The sequence below is a fragment of the Giraffa tippelskirchi genome, chromosome 6 (assembly GCF_054371585.1).
Source record: "Giraffa tippelskirchi isolate mGirTip1 chromosome 6, T2T-mGirTip1v1.2.pri, whole genome shotgun sequence".
Lineage (NCBI taxonomy): Eukaryota > Metazoa > Chordata > Mammalia > Artiodactyla > Giraffidae > Giraffa > Giraffa tippelskirchi.
In genome coordinates, this window is record NC_137280.1 from 152,640,936 (window position 1) to 152,658,044 (window position 17,109).

Consider the following 17,109-nt stretch of genomic DNA (forward strand, 5'->3'; position numbering starts at 1 on the left):
AAAAAAAAAAAGAGCTATGTTGTTCTTATCCTTCTGATATCTTGATATGCTAGGGAAGTTTCTACTGATTAAGCAGCAGTCTTTTCAAATTCACAAGTAGTGATAACATTTGTTATAGAAACCTGCCTATGGGCTTGGTCTCTGATACAAGTGGCAGATTATTACATATATATATATATATATATATATATATATATATTTACTTTCTTTAGAAATGAAATGTTATGCTTCATATTTGCTTGGTTACTTACTTACAAACATGAAGTCTTTTTAAAATTACTTATGTCCAAACTATATAGAATACTCTTTTCTACTGAACAGATTTCTATAGAAATTATTAATGCTTAAAAATGTTTGTTTTGAAACTAGAGCTTACTAATTTGACTAATGCCAAACAGTAAGAAAATAAGCAAGATGGGAGAATTCAAAGTGAAGTGACTTCTTCAATTTTACAGATGCATTTTGAACCATGTGTCTTAAACAGATACAGAATAAATGTACCAAATAAAACTGAGAAGACAAATTTGAGTGGAGAAAATATTACTGATGTCAAAGTTATTTGTAATGTCAGATTATTTATAGATTATAGAAATGACAGAGAACTGGCAGTAGTCACAGTTGAAGGTATCTTTAGTAAGTAATTCTATTTTACTTTCTTGATAAGCATCCTACTGTGTACAAAGAATATCCGATTACTCTATTGCCTAGCACTGTGTCTTTAAACTCAAGATTATACCTGATAGTTGGGTATAATAGATGGTACCTGGCAACAGCCAATACTCTCTGCTCACAGGTGCCAACAGAGCTGTTGTCTTTGTCCCTCGGCAGGGATGGACAGTTTCTCATAGCCCACACTCATTCGCAGCAGCATTTCTTTGACCTCCCCCAATTCTCCCTCCAGTTACTGCTTCATCTCTCGCTTTCCCTTTAGAGCTGCTGCTGCTGCTGCTGCTAAGTCGCTTCAGTCGTGTCCGACTCTGTGCGACCCCATAGACGGCAGCCCACCAGGCTCCGCAGTCCCTGGGATTCTCCAGGCAAGAGTACTGGAGTGGGGTGCCATTGCCTTCTCCGCCCTTTAGAGCAAAACTCTTGAAAGAGTTTGACACACTCGTTGCCTCCAATTTCTCTCTTCCTGCTACATACTGAATCTACTTTTATGCGACTGTCACCCCCATCACTCCACTGAAACTGGCCTTATCATGGTCTCCAGTGACCACCTCATTAGGTCCAACCATCAGGTGTGAGCCCTCAACTAATCTGAACCATTGGAAGCATTTGACAGAGCTGATCATTACTTATTTCCCTGAAACATTTTTCTTCTTGACTTCCAGGCTCCCACAGTGTCTGATTTTCTTCCTAACTCATTGTGCGCCTCCTTCCCATTTTTCTTCCTGGTTACTCCTCATCTTCTTGCCTTCTTCATATCAGAGCCTTGGGATGCTTCTTGTCTCTCTCTACTCATTAACCTGGTGATGTCATCCAGGCTCACAGCTTTCAATATTATCCATATGCTAATAACTCCCAAATGTCTCGAGCCCAAGCCTCAGGCATAAAACTCCAGATCTGATACCTTGCTATCTACTCTTGAATATCTAATAGTCACCTTAATCTTAACAAGTTCAAACTTAAGCTTCTGATATTCCTCTCATACTTCCTCTTGTAGTTTTACTTACATGAGTAAATGTCAGCTCCATTCTTCCAGCTGAACAGGTCAAGAACCTTGCAGTCATCCTCCATTTGTCTTTTTTTTTTTTAAATAAATTTATTTATTTTAGTTGGGGGCTAATTACTTTACAATATTGTAGTGGTTTTTGCCATACATTGACATGAATCAGCCATGGGTTTACATGTGTTCCCCATCCTGAACCCCCCTCCCACCTCCCTCCCCATCCCATCCCTCTGGGTCATCCCATTGCCCCGGCCCTGAGCCTTTGTCTCATGCATCGAACCTGGAATAGTGTTCTGTTTCACATATGACTTCATTTGTCTTTTCCTGTCACAACACATATCCAGACCGTCGCCAAGATCTGTTGGCTCTAACTCCAAAATACATCTAAAATCCAATCACTTCTCACCATGGTTACCACCTTTGAGCCATAATAACCTCTTGTTAAAATTTGGTAGTGATATCCAAACTGGCCTCTTTGCTTCCACCATTTCCTCCAATAGACAAATCTCAGCATAGCTGCCAAGGAGACCCTGCTAAAATCCTCCACTCAGCAAAACCCCAAATGACCTACAAAGTTCTACTTCATGTGGCTTTCTCCTGCCTACGGTTTTGTGTATCTAACTGTTCTTCCCCACTGACACTCCACTATAGTTACTCAGGCTTTCTAGTTGTCCCTGGATAAAGCCAGTCATAGGCTGAACTCAGGGACTTTACACCTGCTGCTCCCTCGGTCTACAACACTTCCTTCAGACACCAGATTCTTGTTCCCTGACTTCCTTCAGGTCTTCACTCAAATAGCATCTCTTGTTGAGACCGTCTGTGGCCAACCCATCCAGAACTTCCTCTACACTGTTAGTTCTCCTTTTCTGATTCATTTTTCTCCCTAGTCTTTATCACAATCTAACATGTCTTATATTTTAAAATATTTATCTTGTTTACTGCCTGTCTCTTAGAGTCCCATAGTGGACTCTAAGTTGAGTGTGAGCAAGGGTTTCTATTTAGCTTGTTTATTACTGCAGTAACTCGAGCACGGGTAAGGGGGGGGGGACAGTGAATATTTGAGCTGAACGTCATCAGTTATCTTAGCCAGTGGTTCTTAAATTTTAGCTTGTAAGACTCACTTGTTAAAAATAAAAAAAGAACAAAAACCAAAGGATTTCCAGCACCATGACCCCAACACCAAGAATTCTGATATACTAGGAGGCAGGTGACCCTCAGGACTCTTTGCCAGTGTTACACAGAACATGCTTGGAGAAACACTGTTCTTAGTCCTAACCCTTTAAATTTCTTACAGGCTGTCTCATGGTGATCGTATTCATAAAGAACAGGAATTGGCAAATTATAGCTCACAGGCTAAATGTGGCCCACTACTTGTTTTTGTAAGTAAGGTTTGATTGCAACTGTTGTTGTTCAGTCACTAAGTCATGTACAGCTCTTTGCTACCCCGTGGACTGCAGCACACCAGGCCTCCCTGTCCTTCACTATATATAGCCATGCTCTTTAGCCTACACAGGGTCTACGATGCCTTTACACCACAACAGAGTTGAGTAGTGTCACTTCAGAGCCTTCAAATCCTTAAATATTTACTATTTGGCATTTTACAGAAAACGTTTGTTGACTTCTGATATAGTCAGAAGACAAATCATTTCAGAACAATATCACCTAGTGATAAGTTATTTTAGCTTTTTTAGGGTGATTTTTTTTTTTTGCCACACAGCGCAGCATGTTAGTTCCCCACCTAGAATGGAATCCGTGCCCCCTCCAGTGGAAGCATGGAGTCTTAACCACTGGACTGCCAGGGAAGTCCGATATGCTATTTTTTCAAAAAGCTGAAGGTATTCTAATGTATACTAAGGCCAAATCTATCCCACCTATATAGGGAACTTGCAATATATTTAATATTTGATTTATATTTGATGGGCTTCCCTTGTGGCTCAGCTGGTAAAGAACCCGCCTGCAATGCGGGAGACCTGGGTTCAATCCCTGGGTTGGGATGATCCCTTGAGAAGGGAAAGGCTACCCACTCTAGTATTCTGGCCTAGAGAATTCCATGGGGTTGCAAAGAGTTGTACATAACTGAGTGACTTTGACTTTATATTTAATAATTCACTTCTTTATCTTTAATTCCCCAAAGCATGGTGACCATTTTTGTTTTTGTTTCTATAACAAACATTAAACAAAACACTAAGATTCTGTTATAAATTGTCTTTGGATATTTGCTCTACATTTTTTGTTTCCTAGGGACCTATGATAAAAATGGACATATTCTGGGAAGAATTTTCAGTAGTAAGATATTGGTCTAGGATAGCCAGGTTAACTTTTTCATAAATAACTCATTTTAGTAAATAAACAAAAAAGTAAAAGTAAGGTTTCTAACAAGAAAGTATTTCATTCTGTTCTAACTGAAAAACTCAAGTAAAGACTCTGAACCCCTGGTACTCCCCTCTTTGCTTGTTGTCCATCTAGTCAAATTGTAGGATCTTTAGTTTGAAACTAATTTTTTAAAAAAAACTTAAGTTACTCATGCTGAGCAGTTTTAATTTGTTCTAAGAGTTGAGGCCAGAAAAACTACTACTACAACTGTAGGAAAGCATTATTAAGAGCCAGCAGCTGTCAGGCACCTTAATTTTTTTTAGGCTGCTTTTATCTTTATACTAGAGAAAGATTTGTTCTGTTCTTGGTATTTAGAATCCTTGTTCTTTAAAGATTCAAAATTACATTTCTAAGAAAATGAAACTTCAGCTTTATTTCTTGAACTTCGGTAAATAAACCTTCCCTACCTCTACTCTCCAAATCCTTGTGTATTTAATTCTGAGAAATATTATATTTAATGACTCAATTTTAGGGTATATATTAAATATACTGATAATGTTAAAAGTTATAGTTCAGTAAGTCAATTCAACTTGCAATATTAAGTAATCATTAAAATAAGAAATGATACACTTCCTAATCTTTCGGTTTGTTACCTGAGGTCAAAGATGGTATCTACAACTTCTGGAGAGAAGGAAAAAAGAGTTTCTCTTGGTTTAGAGTATTTCCTAAGACTAACTTCTGAAATAGACATAATTAGGAGGGAAAGGAGGAAAGGCAAACCATTGGGAGAGAAGACAATCGAAAGATTAATAATAGAAGGGAACTATTTAATTATATGTGTAAGTAAGGCATAGACACTAACTATATGTTAAATAATAGGGTAAAACAAGTCCTCTGATCATAAAACAGTTATATTGTGAAAGTCTGAATAGGAGGAGCAGAGCAGAGGAGTATGCTTAGTTATGAAGGTTCCCTGATAGCTCAGTTGGTAAAGAATCCACCTGCAATGCAGGAGCCCCCGGTTCAATTCCTGGGTTGGGAAGATCCCCTGGAGAAGGGATAGGCTACCCACTCCAGTATTCTTGGGCTTCCCTTGTGGCTCAGCTAGTAAAGAATCCACCTGCAATGTGGGAGACCTGGGTTTGATCCCTGGGCTGGGAAGATCCCGTGGAGAAGGAAAAGGTTACCCACTCCAGTATTCTGGCCTGGAGAATTCCATGGACTGTATAGTCCATGGGGTTGCAAAAAGTTGGACACAACTGAGCAACTTTCACTTTCTATGTCCAGAAATAAGTGAAATAAATACATACCTCCAGAAACATTTAATGTTGTAAAAACATTTCTTCCTGTTTGTCCTTTTCAGTTGCAGTGCTAGATTAAATAACTATTTTCCCCCTTTTTGACTCTTTTTTCTTTTAAAATATTAAGAATATCATTATTACCCTGAGTTTTGTTTTTGTCTTTGGTGCTTTATAAATGCCATTTATATTGAGTTTTTTCTAGCCAATAACAGTACCATGGAGAAAAGGGGAGATTTATTTCTATTTTTTTATACTTCTTATTACGTTATTACTATGTCAAAGCATTAGGTCAGCTTGCGACTGTGCAGTCTTGCTAAAAATAGAACCTTTGGAAAATATACCCAAACAAGTAGAGACACTGGCAAACCACCACTAGATGGCAAAGCCGCTTTACCATTGCTGACGCTCTGCCTGTAAACAGATCGTGACTTACAAACGTGCTGCAACACATTTTCCATCATATCAGAGTTTTGATCAATTTGGATTTTAAAATATGGATGGCCACCACAGTCTGAAACTAAATTACTTGGTATACTTTATCTTACACAAGTATATATATAATCTTATTCATGTCAAACAAAGCCTTACATTTACAATCCATCATCAATATATTATTAGTTTTCAGTAAAGACTACAGATCCAGTGACTAAGAAGATAGCAAATGGATCAAGATAAAAATCAAAACACAATATGGTACATGGTAAAAATGAACAAAAGGTGACACAGAATTCAGAATTAGATATTTACAAGTATATCCCACATTAGTTGTACATTCAAAGATACCTACACTAAACCTATTAAAAGATTACATTGTGTTTTTATATAAAAGTTATAGATGTACTTAAAGTGATACAAACAAGATGTGGTTTTCTTAAAAGTTTTCTTGTGGTAAGGGCAGAAATGAGGAAAAATAAAGTATTTTTCACTCCCCTCAGATTTTTTTTTTTTGGTTAAAATCAGAAATGCTTTAATTAGTATAAGTTATAATAAGTTTAAATAACTATAAATAAGTTATAATAATAAGTTTATAACTAAATGAATTTAAATAAGTACAAATAAATTAAATAAGTATGTTATAATAAATTCACAAGAGAAGATTTCTTATTGTTCAAATCTAGAAAATTATACAACTTCTTAAGGTGACAGAGTTAAGTCTATTAAAAAAAAACATGAATGAGAAGTTTGTTTATAAATGCATTTAACTAAACTATTTTATTATATACAAATGTGAAGAAAATCTAACTGGTTCAAGGATTAATGCTGCCTATTTGATGAAACTACAGAATCTAATTTTGCCTGATTTTTAGTATGAACGCTATGAGAATGAATATATAGCAGACTGAAGCTTTTAACCCATGATTCAAATTTCTTAGCACACAATAAACTTGTGAATAATACTCTAGCACTGGCACAGGAGAGCCCCAGTACAGATTTAGTTCAAAGGGCCTGTTATGTGCATTCATACCATGCCACAACACTGTATTTTCTTCCACCAAAACTGCCAAATGGCCACTTTTACTATCTTTCCTCTAACCCTCGTAACAAGATTCGTCAACTTAAGAAAGTTATTCTAAAGTTATTCACCAGTTCCGTGGTAGGTGACTCTGAGAATTTATAGTATTTCTTATACAAATTACTCCTTTGATAAACGACTCCAAGTAAATGAATGTGCCTTACTTCAAATGGCTTCCTTTTACTAAACTAACACCTTTGTTTGTATGTTCAGCTATACCCCTTGATTTTACTTAATTGAGCTCATACTCAACAATACAAGCACTTCCATTTCAATAAAAAATGACAGTTTAACGGTTTATGAGGGTTTAAGAAAGAACCATGTTGATATCTGTCACTAACAGATGCAAATCTATAGAGACTGTCTTCCAGGATGGACTTATTAAATGTATAGGGAATTAACCATATTTATTTTGGAGTCTAAGTTAACTGCTATTCTTGGGCTCCAAAATCACTGCTGATGGTGACTGCAGCCATGAAATTAAAAGACGCTTGCACCTTGGAAGAAAAGCTATGACAAACCTAGACAGCATATTAAAAAGCAGAGGTATTACAGTGCCGACAAAGGTCCGCTAGTCAAGACTATGGGTTTTTCCAGTAGTCATGTATGGATGTGAGAGTTGGACTATAAAGAAAGCTGAGCATCGAAGAATTGATGCTTTTCAACTGTGTTGTTGAGAAGACTCTTGAGAGTCCCTTGGACTGCAAAGAGATCCAACCAGTCCATCCTAAAGGCAATCAGTCCTGAATATTCATTGGAAGAACTGATGCTGAAGCTGAAACTCCAATACTTTGGCTACCTGATGCAAAGAAATGACTCACTGGAAAAGACCCTGATGCTGGGAAAGATTGAGGGCAGGAGGAGAAGGGGACAACAGAAGATGAGATGGTTGGATGGCATCACCAACTCGATGGACATGAGTTTTGAGTAAGTTCCAGGAGTTGGTGATGGACAGGGAGGCCTGGTGTCCTGCAGCCCATGGGGTCGCAAAGAGTCGGACACGACTGAGCCAATGAAGTGAATGGATTCTTCATGCAGTTGTTATGAATTCACAGATTTAGAGTTTGTAATAGTTTTATTTAGTAATGTATTTGTCTATAGTTATAATGGAAAAGGGGAGCTTCCCAGGTGGCTCATTGGTAAAGAATTTGCCTGCCAATCAGGAGACACGGGTTGGATCCCTTGGTAGGGAAGATCCCTTGGAGAAGGAAACGGCAATCCACTCCAGTATTCTTGCCTGGGAAATCCCATGGACAGAGGAATCTGGCGGACTACAGTCCATGGGGTCACAAAGGTACTTCTTATGGTATGATCACATATTGAGTGGAGCTCAGAATGGTGAAGCTTTATGCCTTAATTCAATGCATAAAGTGTAGCCTTTCTTTACTTCCATTTATTCATTAAATTCTATTAGGCTCAATCCTTTCCTGGTCTAGTCCCATTCCAACTGTCCCCAAATAAGCTTTGCACTTCCTCACTAAGAATGGGGATTCAAAACTATTTTCATTCTCTGCCTAATTCTTGGACGTCACTATCTCTTTGGAACTGGATTAAAAACTGGTATGTGGACTTGAATTATCATTGTCTTGATGATATGTCTACTTACAGAAGGCAGCCACTGTCCATTAACAACAGGCATTGTGGCCAGAATCATTCTGAAGGACAGGAAAGTGATACTGATATTTAGGAAACATCTGAGGACCCCGAGCCCATCATGATATGTACCAAAGATAACTTACTGCTGCTTTTTAAAAAAGGTTTGATGACTTGAGTTTTCCAGTATTTCAGAGAGGCATTTCTAGGGAGATTGAACATACGTAAGTCTACTGAATAAGGAAAATGAGTATTTAAAGGATTAGCTGGAATGGTCTCCCTGGATCAAAAGGGATGATGTTTATCAAGCTTAAGCATATCTAAAACTTTTTCTACCTCCTATCTTTCCTAACTACATAAAGACATGAAAGTTTTCCAAGGGCCTAAAGTAGGAACCTCAGAATCATCTTTGATTCCTCCAAGTCCAACTTGTTTAATCAGCTAATGCCCAGTGAACATAACTATGCACTGCTTCTTCCTCCCCAGTCCTGCTGCCGTTGCTCTTAAATATTAATAGGTCCACAGAGCCTCTTTCTTGAGCTACTGTCACCGCCATCCAGCTGACCCCCTGCAATAGCTTCTCTAATGGGTTCTGTTGCCTTCACTCTTCTGTTGAGTGTTAGTGTTTGGGGAGTTCAAGTATACATCCCTTTACTCTCTCATTCTGTACTTCCTCCCTCAACAGTCACCCTACACCTGTGGATTCAGGTCCTGGATATGATGACAATCCTGCAATTTTTATCTGTAGTCTAGATCCCTGTCTTAGCCTTCAAACCTTTATGCTCATGGGTCTATGGGATATCTGTAATTGGAGGTCCTACCTCAAATTTACCCCTCATTTTGTGGTCCCTATCATCCAATCTCATGTGGATTACTGTAACAGCCCCCCTAAATAGTCTCCCTACTTTCAAAACTGTCCCTCCGCAATCCTCGCTACATCCTATAACTGGAGTGAGTTTGCAAAAAAAATGCAAATAGGAACAGGCCTCCTTCCAGCTTAAAACCCTTCAATAGCTTATTACTGCCTTTAAGATCAAGCTCAAACTCTTAACTAACCTACAAGGCCACTCAAGGTTCCTTTGGAGCCTCATTGCCAGTCATTCTCTCTTTAGCTAATAATTAAGCTCCAGTTTTTTGGAATGATCTGGTCTCTACTTTCTTGTCTGGGTCTTCATAATGTTTTTTTCCCCTCTTCCTGGAATATTCTTTTCATCTCTCCCTGCTTCCTTTGCATTAGATGCTGACTTGGATTTATTTCCTGTTTTGACAATATTTTTCTGACAATGGCTCTCCCAAGATTGAGTTTGGTGGCCTTCTGATTTGCTCTAAAAACACACACTACTCATTTAATGTAGCCATTTCTTTCTAAATTTGAATTGCCTTTTCTCTTTCTCATTCAGCACAGTGTAAGTTTTTGAGGGCAGGGATTTTGTATACAACTATATCCTAGGTGCTTAACAAAGCCTAATCTACCCTATAGTTTGAATTCTGTTCACTGCCCTTCTTAAAGATGTCTGACAGCTCCTACAAGCCTAGTGAATAAAGACTCAAGTTCTTTACATGGCACACAAGGCCCTTCTCAAGATGCTAGAGTTTACCTTCCAATTTCATTTCCAGGAATTCCTGCCTGCCTCCCTCCTCTACTTCCCATTCATATTCTGCTGAACACTTCTGCATAGGTAATTCTGATGCTTCCATGCTTTTGCTTATATTTTCCCCACTTTCTAGAGTATTGTTCCTCTGATTGTTTTCTTGGAAAACTTTCAAAACCACTTTTAGCTCCAGTTCAGGCAGACTTAATAGTTCTCTTCTCTAGGTCAACACAGAACTTTACTCTGTTTCAGCATATATTTTGCTATATTACAGTTGTTTATTTTAAATAACGACTCACTGGTTAGACAGTGAGCTTTCCGTTCAGTTGCTCAGTCGTGTCCGACTCTTTGTGACCCCATGAACCGCAGCACGCCAGACCTCCCTGTCCATAACCAACTCCCGGAGTCCACCCAAACCCATGTCTATTGAGTCAGTGATGCCATCCAACCATCTCATCCTCCGTCGTCCCCTTCTTCTCCTGCCCTCAATCCTTCCCAGCATCAGGGTCTTTTCCAATGAGTCAGCTCTTCGCATCAAGTGTCCAGAGTATTGGAGTTTCAGCTTCAACATCAGTCCTTCCAATGAACACCCAGGACTGATCTCCTTTAGGAAGGTACATATAAACACATTCATGTTTAGATGCCTGCCAGAGTGCCTGACATCTAGTGGGAGTCAAATGCTTATCTAATTGGATTAAAACAAAAATTAATTTTGTTTCAACTACTCTTACCAAGCCTTAGGCAGAAGGCAGGTAAGGGAAGAATGGCTCATTTTACGAAATGTGAAAATGAAAATGTGTAGGTTTATATACCTTTTCTTGACCCTAGGAAGAATTTGGCTTCTTTCCCACCTCATCCTCTTTTTTTTTTTAAGTGCCACTTAGCTTCTACTAGCTCTTGTAAGTAGGTAAACTCTTCTGATTTACTCCCTAACTCCAATCTATCCTTAGCAAGAGAAATAAGAGCATGAGGAAAACACATAAAATAAGCTAGAGATATTTTATGAATAATGATCAACTATGAACATTGGCTCAGAAGGTAAAGAATCTGCCTGCAATGCAGGAGACCCAAGTTTGATCCCTGGGTTGGGAAGATCCCCTGGAGAAGGGAATGACAACCCACTCCAGTATTCTTGCCTGGGAAATCCCATGGACAGATAGGCTACGGCCCACAGGGTTCCAGAGTCAGACACGACTGAGCAACTAATACACACACACATATGAATTTTAAACGGTAAAGTCAAGGGCAGAAGTTCACAAAGCCTTGCTTTGAATCCCAGTCCTGTGACTTTCTGACTTTGTGCAAACTGCTTATCATGCCTTGGTTTTTTTATTTGTGCAATAAGAATGATGATAATACTTACTTTACACTTAGGTAATTGTGAAGATTAAGAGTTTATACATGTGAAACATTAAGAACAAAAGCATGGCATACAATAAGCAGTTACTGTTAGGTTTTATTATCTTAAATAGTGATTAATTATATGTTCCTATATTTTAAGGTGCTTCAACACAGAATGTGAGCTCTAAGACTCTGAATATCAATATAGAGTAGCCAGACAAATGAGCATATCCTAAAGGACGTTACATTTCAGAGTTAGTACTCAGTTCTATTTATGACTTTTTTATTCAATTGCTGTACTGTGGAAAATTACTTATTTTTCTATTTCCACATTTATAAGTACATTGATCTACTCTGTAATGATGGTATGCATTAACAAATGATTTTCAAGAATCTTGAAAATACAAAACACAAAAGTGACAAAATAGTTTATAAGTACCCGATGTAATTCATTAACAATATCGCCCTATTACATTAATTCCCATACTGCCTTCCATTTGTAGCTCTAACTCCTAACTTCTTCCTAATTTTCTCAAAGGGTGTTATAAAATTAACTATGTAGTTAAACTTCAGAATCTATGTTGGTTTGGGTTAGAAAACTGTCAGATTTAAATGTGGATGCCATAAAAGTGATGTAATTTTAAAAATCGTTATCATCTTTTGCTAAAATAAATGTGCTTGTTGCAAATTTAAAATACTAACATATGCGTTTTAAAATCTGATTTTATGTTATATAATGACATTGATAAAAATCTCAGTTTAAAAGCCACAAAAATGATTCTATAACAAAAATATTTTGTTATAGTCTATAATTTTGATAGATGAATAGGTTATGATTTAGCCATAGTGTGAAAGTACAGCCAAATCTTGATTATCTTCGGTCTGTGGAGATATGGATGGCTTACATAGTTAAAATCCATGTATTATTCTAAAACCTCATCCATTAGCCTTTGCTTCCACCAAATCTTCACCACATTAGCTTAATGGGCTAATTTGCACTTAAGCTACCTTTCTTACTTGAACAGTGAAATGGCAAAATACATACATGAATAAAAATTGGACAACAAATAAAACACTGGAAGGAAGGGCTAATCTACATACTAAAACAGGTCTCTGAATAATCAAGAGTTGGCTGCACAGTATTATGTTTACTTTAAGGATTACAATAGCCTCATTCTCCTTTGTATCTTTCAATAAAATCGAACAGGAGTTCCTATGCCTTAACAGTCCTAGTCAGAGTTGCTCTGAGTACCTGAAAGAACCCTGGTGGTACAGGGCCTACTGGCATGCCATCTCCTGGGGGAATGTTTCCTAGCACTGGACTGGGAGCTGCTGCAGCACTCTGCAAAGAATAAAGGAGAAACAAACCTATATCATTACAGAGAAGGCACAAAACCAAAGACTGATGATAACAGACTGTAGGAAGGGAAGCTTTTCATTCCTGGGAACAAATATTGGTAATTTTTCCCACTCCAGAGGTAAACTAAAATATAGTAGTTACTTTGGTATATGACTAAGTTATTTGGTTTAAACAGATCTCTTTAAAACTTTTTAAAGTTACAAACTATAAGAAGATGCTATATTTGAGTGATATATAGAAGGCAACTAATATGATAAAATGATAGTTTAAATAAATGCTTTATTTTTAAGGCAAAGACTTATGAAATGGCAACATCAACAACCAATAGGTAAATAAGTAACAAGTTTGAAAATTATGGTTGTACGAGATGGAAAAAGGAACTCTGTTTAAATTAATTCTCTGTCTATAGGTGGCAACACTCAGTTTGTTCACTTTCTAATATAAATACTATAATTGGTGGCCAAAATAAAATTGATAGCAAAAATAGGGTGGTGAGGATGAAAAGTAATTAGGAGACTGAATAAGAGAAAGGAATTGGATTTGCACAGATTAGTCTCATATAAACAGATTATAAAAAAACCAGATTGAAAAATTCAAAGTCTACTTTACTTGCAAATTATTTCATGGAATCCTACAGCTTCATGAAATAGGAATATGAAAAACTTTGGGATAGGTTCTTTGTAATTGAGTCAAGGTTTTAGATTTAATTCTTACATAGAGCAGTAATACATACAACTATTTTACAACCATGGTTTTACAACAGATCCCTCAATCTGTTTAGATACATTACAAATCCTAAGAATAGTCAAGAAGGGACCAGAAATATGTTAAAGACAGATTAGTATGAATCTAACAGTTCTGTTATGAAAGTAACTCAAATCCAAGATCTAGTATACTTGTTAATACTTTTCTCCCATCAATTTATTCATTCATGCATTAATATTCCACGAGAAGATGTAATATCTCAGTATATTTGCAGCACATATTTCCCAGTATATAAACTGATAAGATACTAAAGTATGTTTATTCTATAGTACTGGAAGATATTATCAATCAAGGCCAATGATTTTGGTCTTTCCTGAGGAAACCTAGATTTAAATTTGGTTATCTAAAGTGTTGTTTACCTATGAATGCCAAAATTCTAAACTTCTGATAAAACACATAAGTATTAAAGGAGAAATAGTATTTCTTAGATATTAAACATCAATCTATTATCCCATTTCAAACAAAAACATGCAATTTCATTCAGTGTACATTAATTGAATACCTACCATTTGTCACATATTGTTGTAATTTGGATTATATATCAACACTCATGTTTTTTTAAAAAATGAAAGGCAAATTGCTTTCTCATTTTAACTAAACTTGTATAAAATTTTCATATACAATGTTAGAGGAAGAGAAAACCTTACCAAACATTTTTCTTCTTTTAGTTAAATATATATGGTTACAGGCAGATCTAGGAAGAAAGATTTGATCTACACCTTTTGACAGTCAATTACTATAATGGGGAAGTTGCTCTTAGTACTCAAAGTTAGACATAGGATGTTACTATTGTTGTAATTAATTGTAGAACAGAAACATTTTCCTACAATAAAAAACTTACTTAAAAGAGACAAGTTTGTAAACCACACTCACCTATGCTTTTACAGAAATGTACACTACAATGTTGAGCAGGTTTACAAGAAAAAAACCAGAATTTAGTGAATTGCTGCAACTGCTTAGTGCTGTACAAATATGCTATTTCTCCTGTAATTCTTGTTGCCTAGCAAGTATACTGGGGCTTAGGTGGCTCAGTGGCAAAGAATCTGCCTGCCAATGCAGGAGCCGCAGGAGACACAGGTTCAATCCCTGGGTTGGGAGATACCCTGGAGGAGGAAATGGCAACCCACTCCAGTATTCTTGCCTGGGAAATCCCATGGACAGAGGAGTCTGGTGGGCCACAGTCTATGGTGTTGCAAAGAACTGGACATGACTAAGCACAGCACAGGATAGTAAGTATATTAAAAAAGCTTTTGCCTATCTCAAGGGAAAAATATTTGTTTGTATCTAAACTAAAACTTAACAATTAAAGACGTTAGGTTGTCATTGGCTCCTTTATTTTTTCTCTTTTCTGGCAGGCGGGGGTGGATTACATTGTTAAAAGGTATAAAATACACTAGTTTTTTCTTCAAAGTTCTTCATTGTATATGTTTTGTAAGGGCTTTTTTCAGCTATTATTTAAAAATGAAACAAATGATACAGATGAAGATTTAAGCAAGTTAAATCTGAAATACTTTCTGAATTTTCATTTTATGACTTCAAAATTATTTAATAAATTCAATCAAAATATATCTCGCCAGGACTCTCTTACAAGCTCTACAACATGATAGCTGACATAATAGAAAAAAAAAATCCTTGCCTTTTTGGAATTAACATTCTAGTGAGGGAGGAAAAATACAATTAGTGCTATGGAGAAAAAGAAAGCAAGAAATAAGAGAGTTCCCAGTTAAGAGGGTAGGAATTATAATTTTAAATAGAATAGTCAGAAATGAATGAATCAACCAAACAAATGGATCAAATTATAGTGACTAATTGATTTAAATATGCTTCTTTCGCTGTTGTTGAGATCACCTTCCTACATTTTAAAGATGTCTTACATATTTATATTTTGCATGTATTCCTTCACAAGTGTACAAGAATTATTAAAAAATTTTTCTTTCATAATAATCACATTGTGGCCATAACAATAGAGATGTCTTGAAAATAGTTTTGTAGCCACATGATTTCTAGTATAGAGTACGATGCTTTAGTTTTCTGGTGTAATAGCAAGTTCTAGACTTGGCCTAAGGACATAAATTGAAGTGAACGGAATACTAGTAATTATCCAGTTTATTTACCCAGTACAAAGCACTAGCGTAGAGCATTTCAGTCCAAACTTCACTTCGTGGATCACAGTTTTGAGCTGAATTATCCATCCATTCTTCTGGGATTTACTGACAAGGGATAATTGCTCCCTTTATTGTACTGTGTGGACTCAAGCTTAGAGTACCATTTGGTACACCACGGTGATCAATAACAAATACTAGTCTGATAATGAACACTAAAAAGACACATTAAATGTTACTCTAAGCATGGGAAAGCAGTGTGTTTTTCAAACTGCCTAAATTGCTCATTTATATACAGTAGCAATATAAATAATATTAAAACATGCTTTGAAACTGTAAGCCACGGAAGAATCAGGTTTTAGGGATTAAAGCTTTATGTAGAAGGGCGAAATACCACATTTCTTGGGTTTCATGGCTGGAATTTCTGAGACTTGTTTCAAGTTTACTTCCAACTCACAAGACAAATTTATCTCACGACTTGAGGATCCACAAAAATTTTGTTGGTTCTAACTCATAAAGTATGTATTATTAGGGGGTGGGTTGTGACTCAGCTAGAAAAGGAGAGCAAATAATTCAATTAGACTAAGAGCTACTACAAAGCATTAGCTTCAGTGGATTTGTGTGAATTCCCATTAGAACACCATGGAAAATCCTTTATATGTAATATATCCGCAATTATTTAGGGTTGACTTTTTATGTTCTCTCTCCTGTGAAAAAGAAAGACATAAAAATAACATGGCTTTAAAATATTTCTTCTAAATTAAGTGAATATTTTTGGAGCAAATAGAAAAATATTAATTACCATTAAAAATATTTTTCGTTTCACTGGTTTAATTTATATGATTTTAATATATACTTTCAGATTTGTATTTTCTAATTACTCTTAAATTAACTTTCTTTGCCACATGACTTGAATTTCAATGCTTTTTTGAAAGTGAAAATTTTAATTTTAAAAATATTTTCCTAAATCACTATCTTTACTTACTTTTTATAAATACAATATATTAAATTTGATATTTTCAAATGAAATAAATTATGGAACAATTATTTGCTTTCCCAAGGAAAATATGACAATGAACTTTAAAGAGTCACCACAAAATGAATTTTCATGTTGCTATATATTTAAGTCTGCTTTCTTGGACTTTGTGTTTTCATATCTTTCTACCTTGTAACAAGGCACAAGTCAACCTATGCTCCTTCCTCATGTTATTTACTTTTCCCTTGTATATGTGTCTAGCACCATTTCCCATTTTCTCTTCAATGCTATTACATAACTGAATTTTAATACTATTTTTATTCTCTAATTCCCTATTTCTGAATGTAAAGAACAGTGAGGTATGCTGTTATTTTATATTTTCCTTTTTTAACAATCTAAAATAAAATCTAGAAGAGTTCTTATTTTAACCTTAGTTATTATCACTAGTGGCCTCTGGTAGGAAAAAAAAAGTTGTATATACTCTTGTAAGAAAGTTTCAAAACAACAGGCATAAAATAAAATTTTGCTTAAAATTAAAACTAGGATGCAGTCGATTATAAAATACAATTAAATAACTAACAGTT

General features: G+C 36.1%; 1 protein-coding gene across 39 annotated transcripts in view; it reads right to left on the minus strand.

The window, feature by feature from the left end:
- Window positions 1-17,109, minus strand: part of SSBP2 (single stranded DNA binding protein 2) — a 318,118-nt gene that overhangs the window by 78,607 nt on the left and 222,402 nt on the right. For 27 of the 39 annotated variants that reach the window (XM_081503858.1, XM_081503850.1, XM_081503861.1 and 24 more), the window contains one exon: window positions 12,575-12,664. The exons of 11 other annotated variants lie outside the window; for them this stretch is intronic. In XM_081503858.1, the coding sequence (XP_081359984.1) occupies window positions 12,575-12,664 (90 nt within the window). The remainder of the gene's footprint in view (window positions 1-12,574; window positions 12,665-17,109) is intronic. One more of the 39 variants, XM_081503849.1, reaches the window with a different exon arrangement.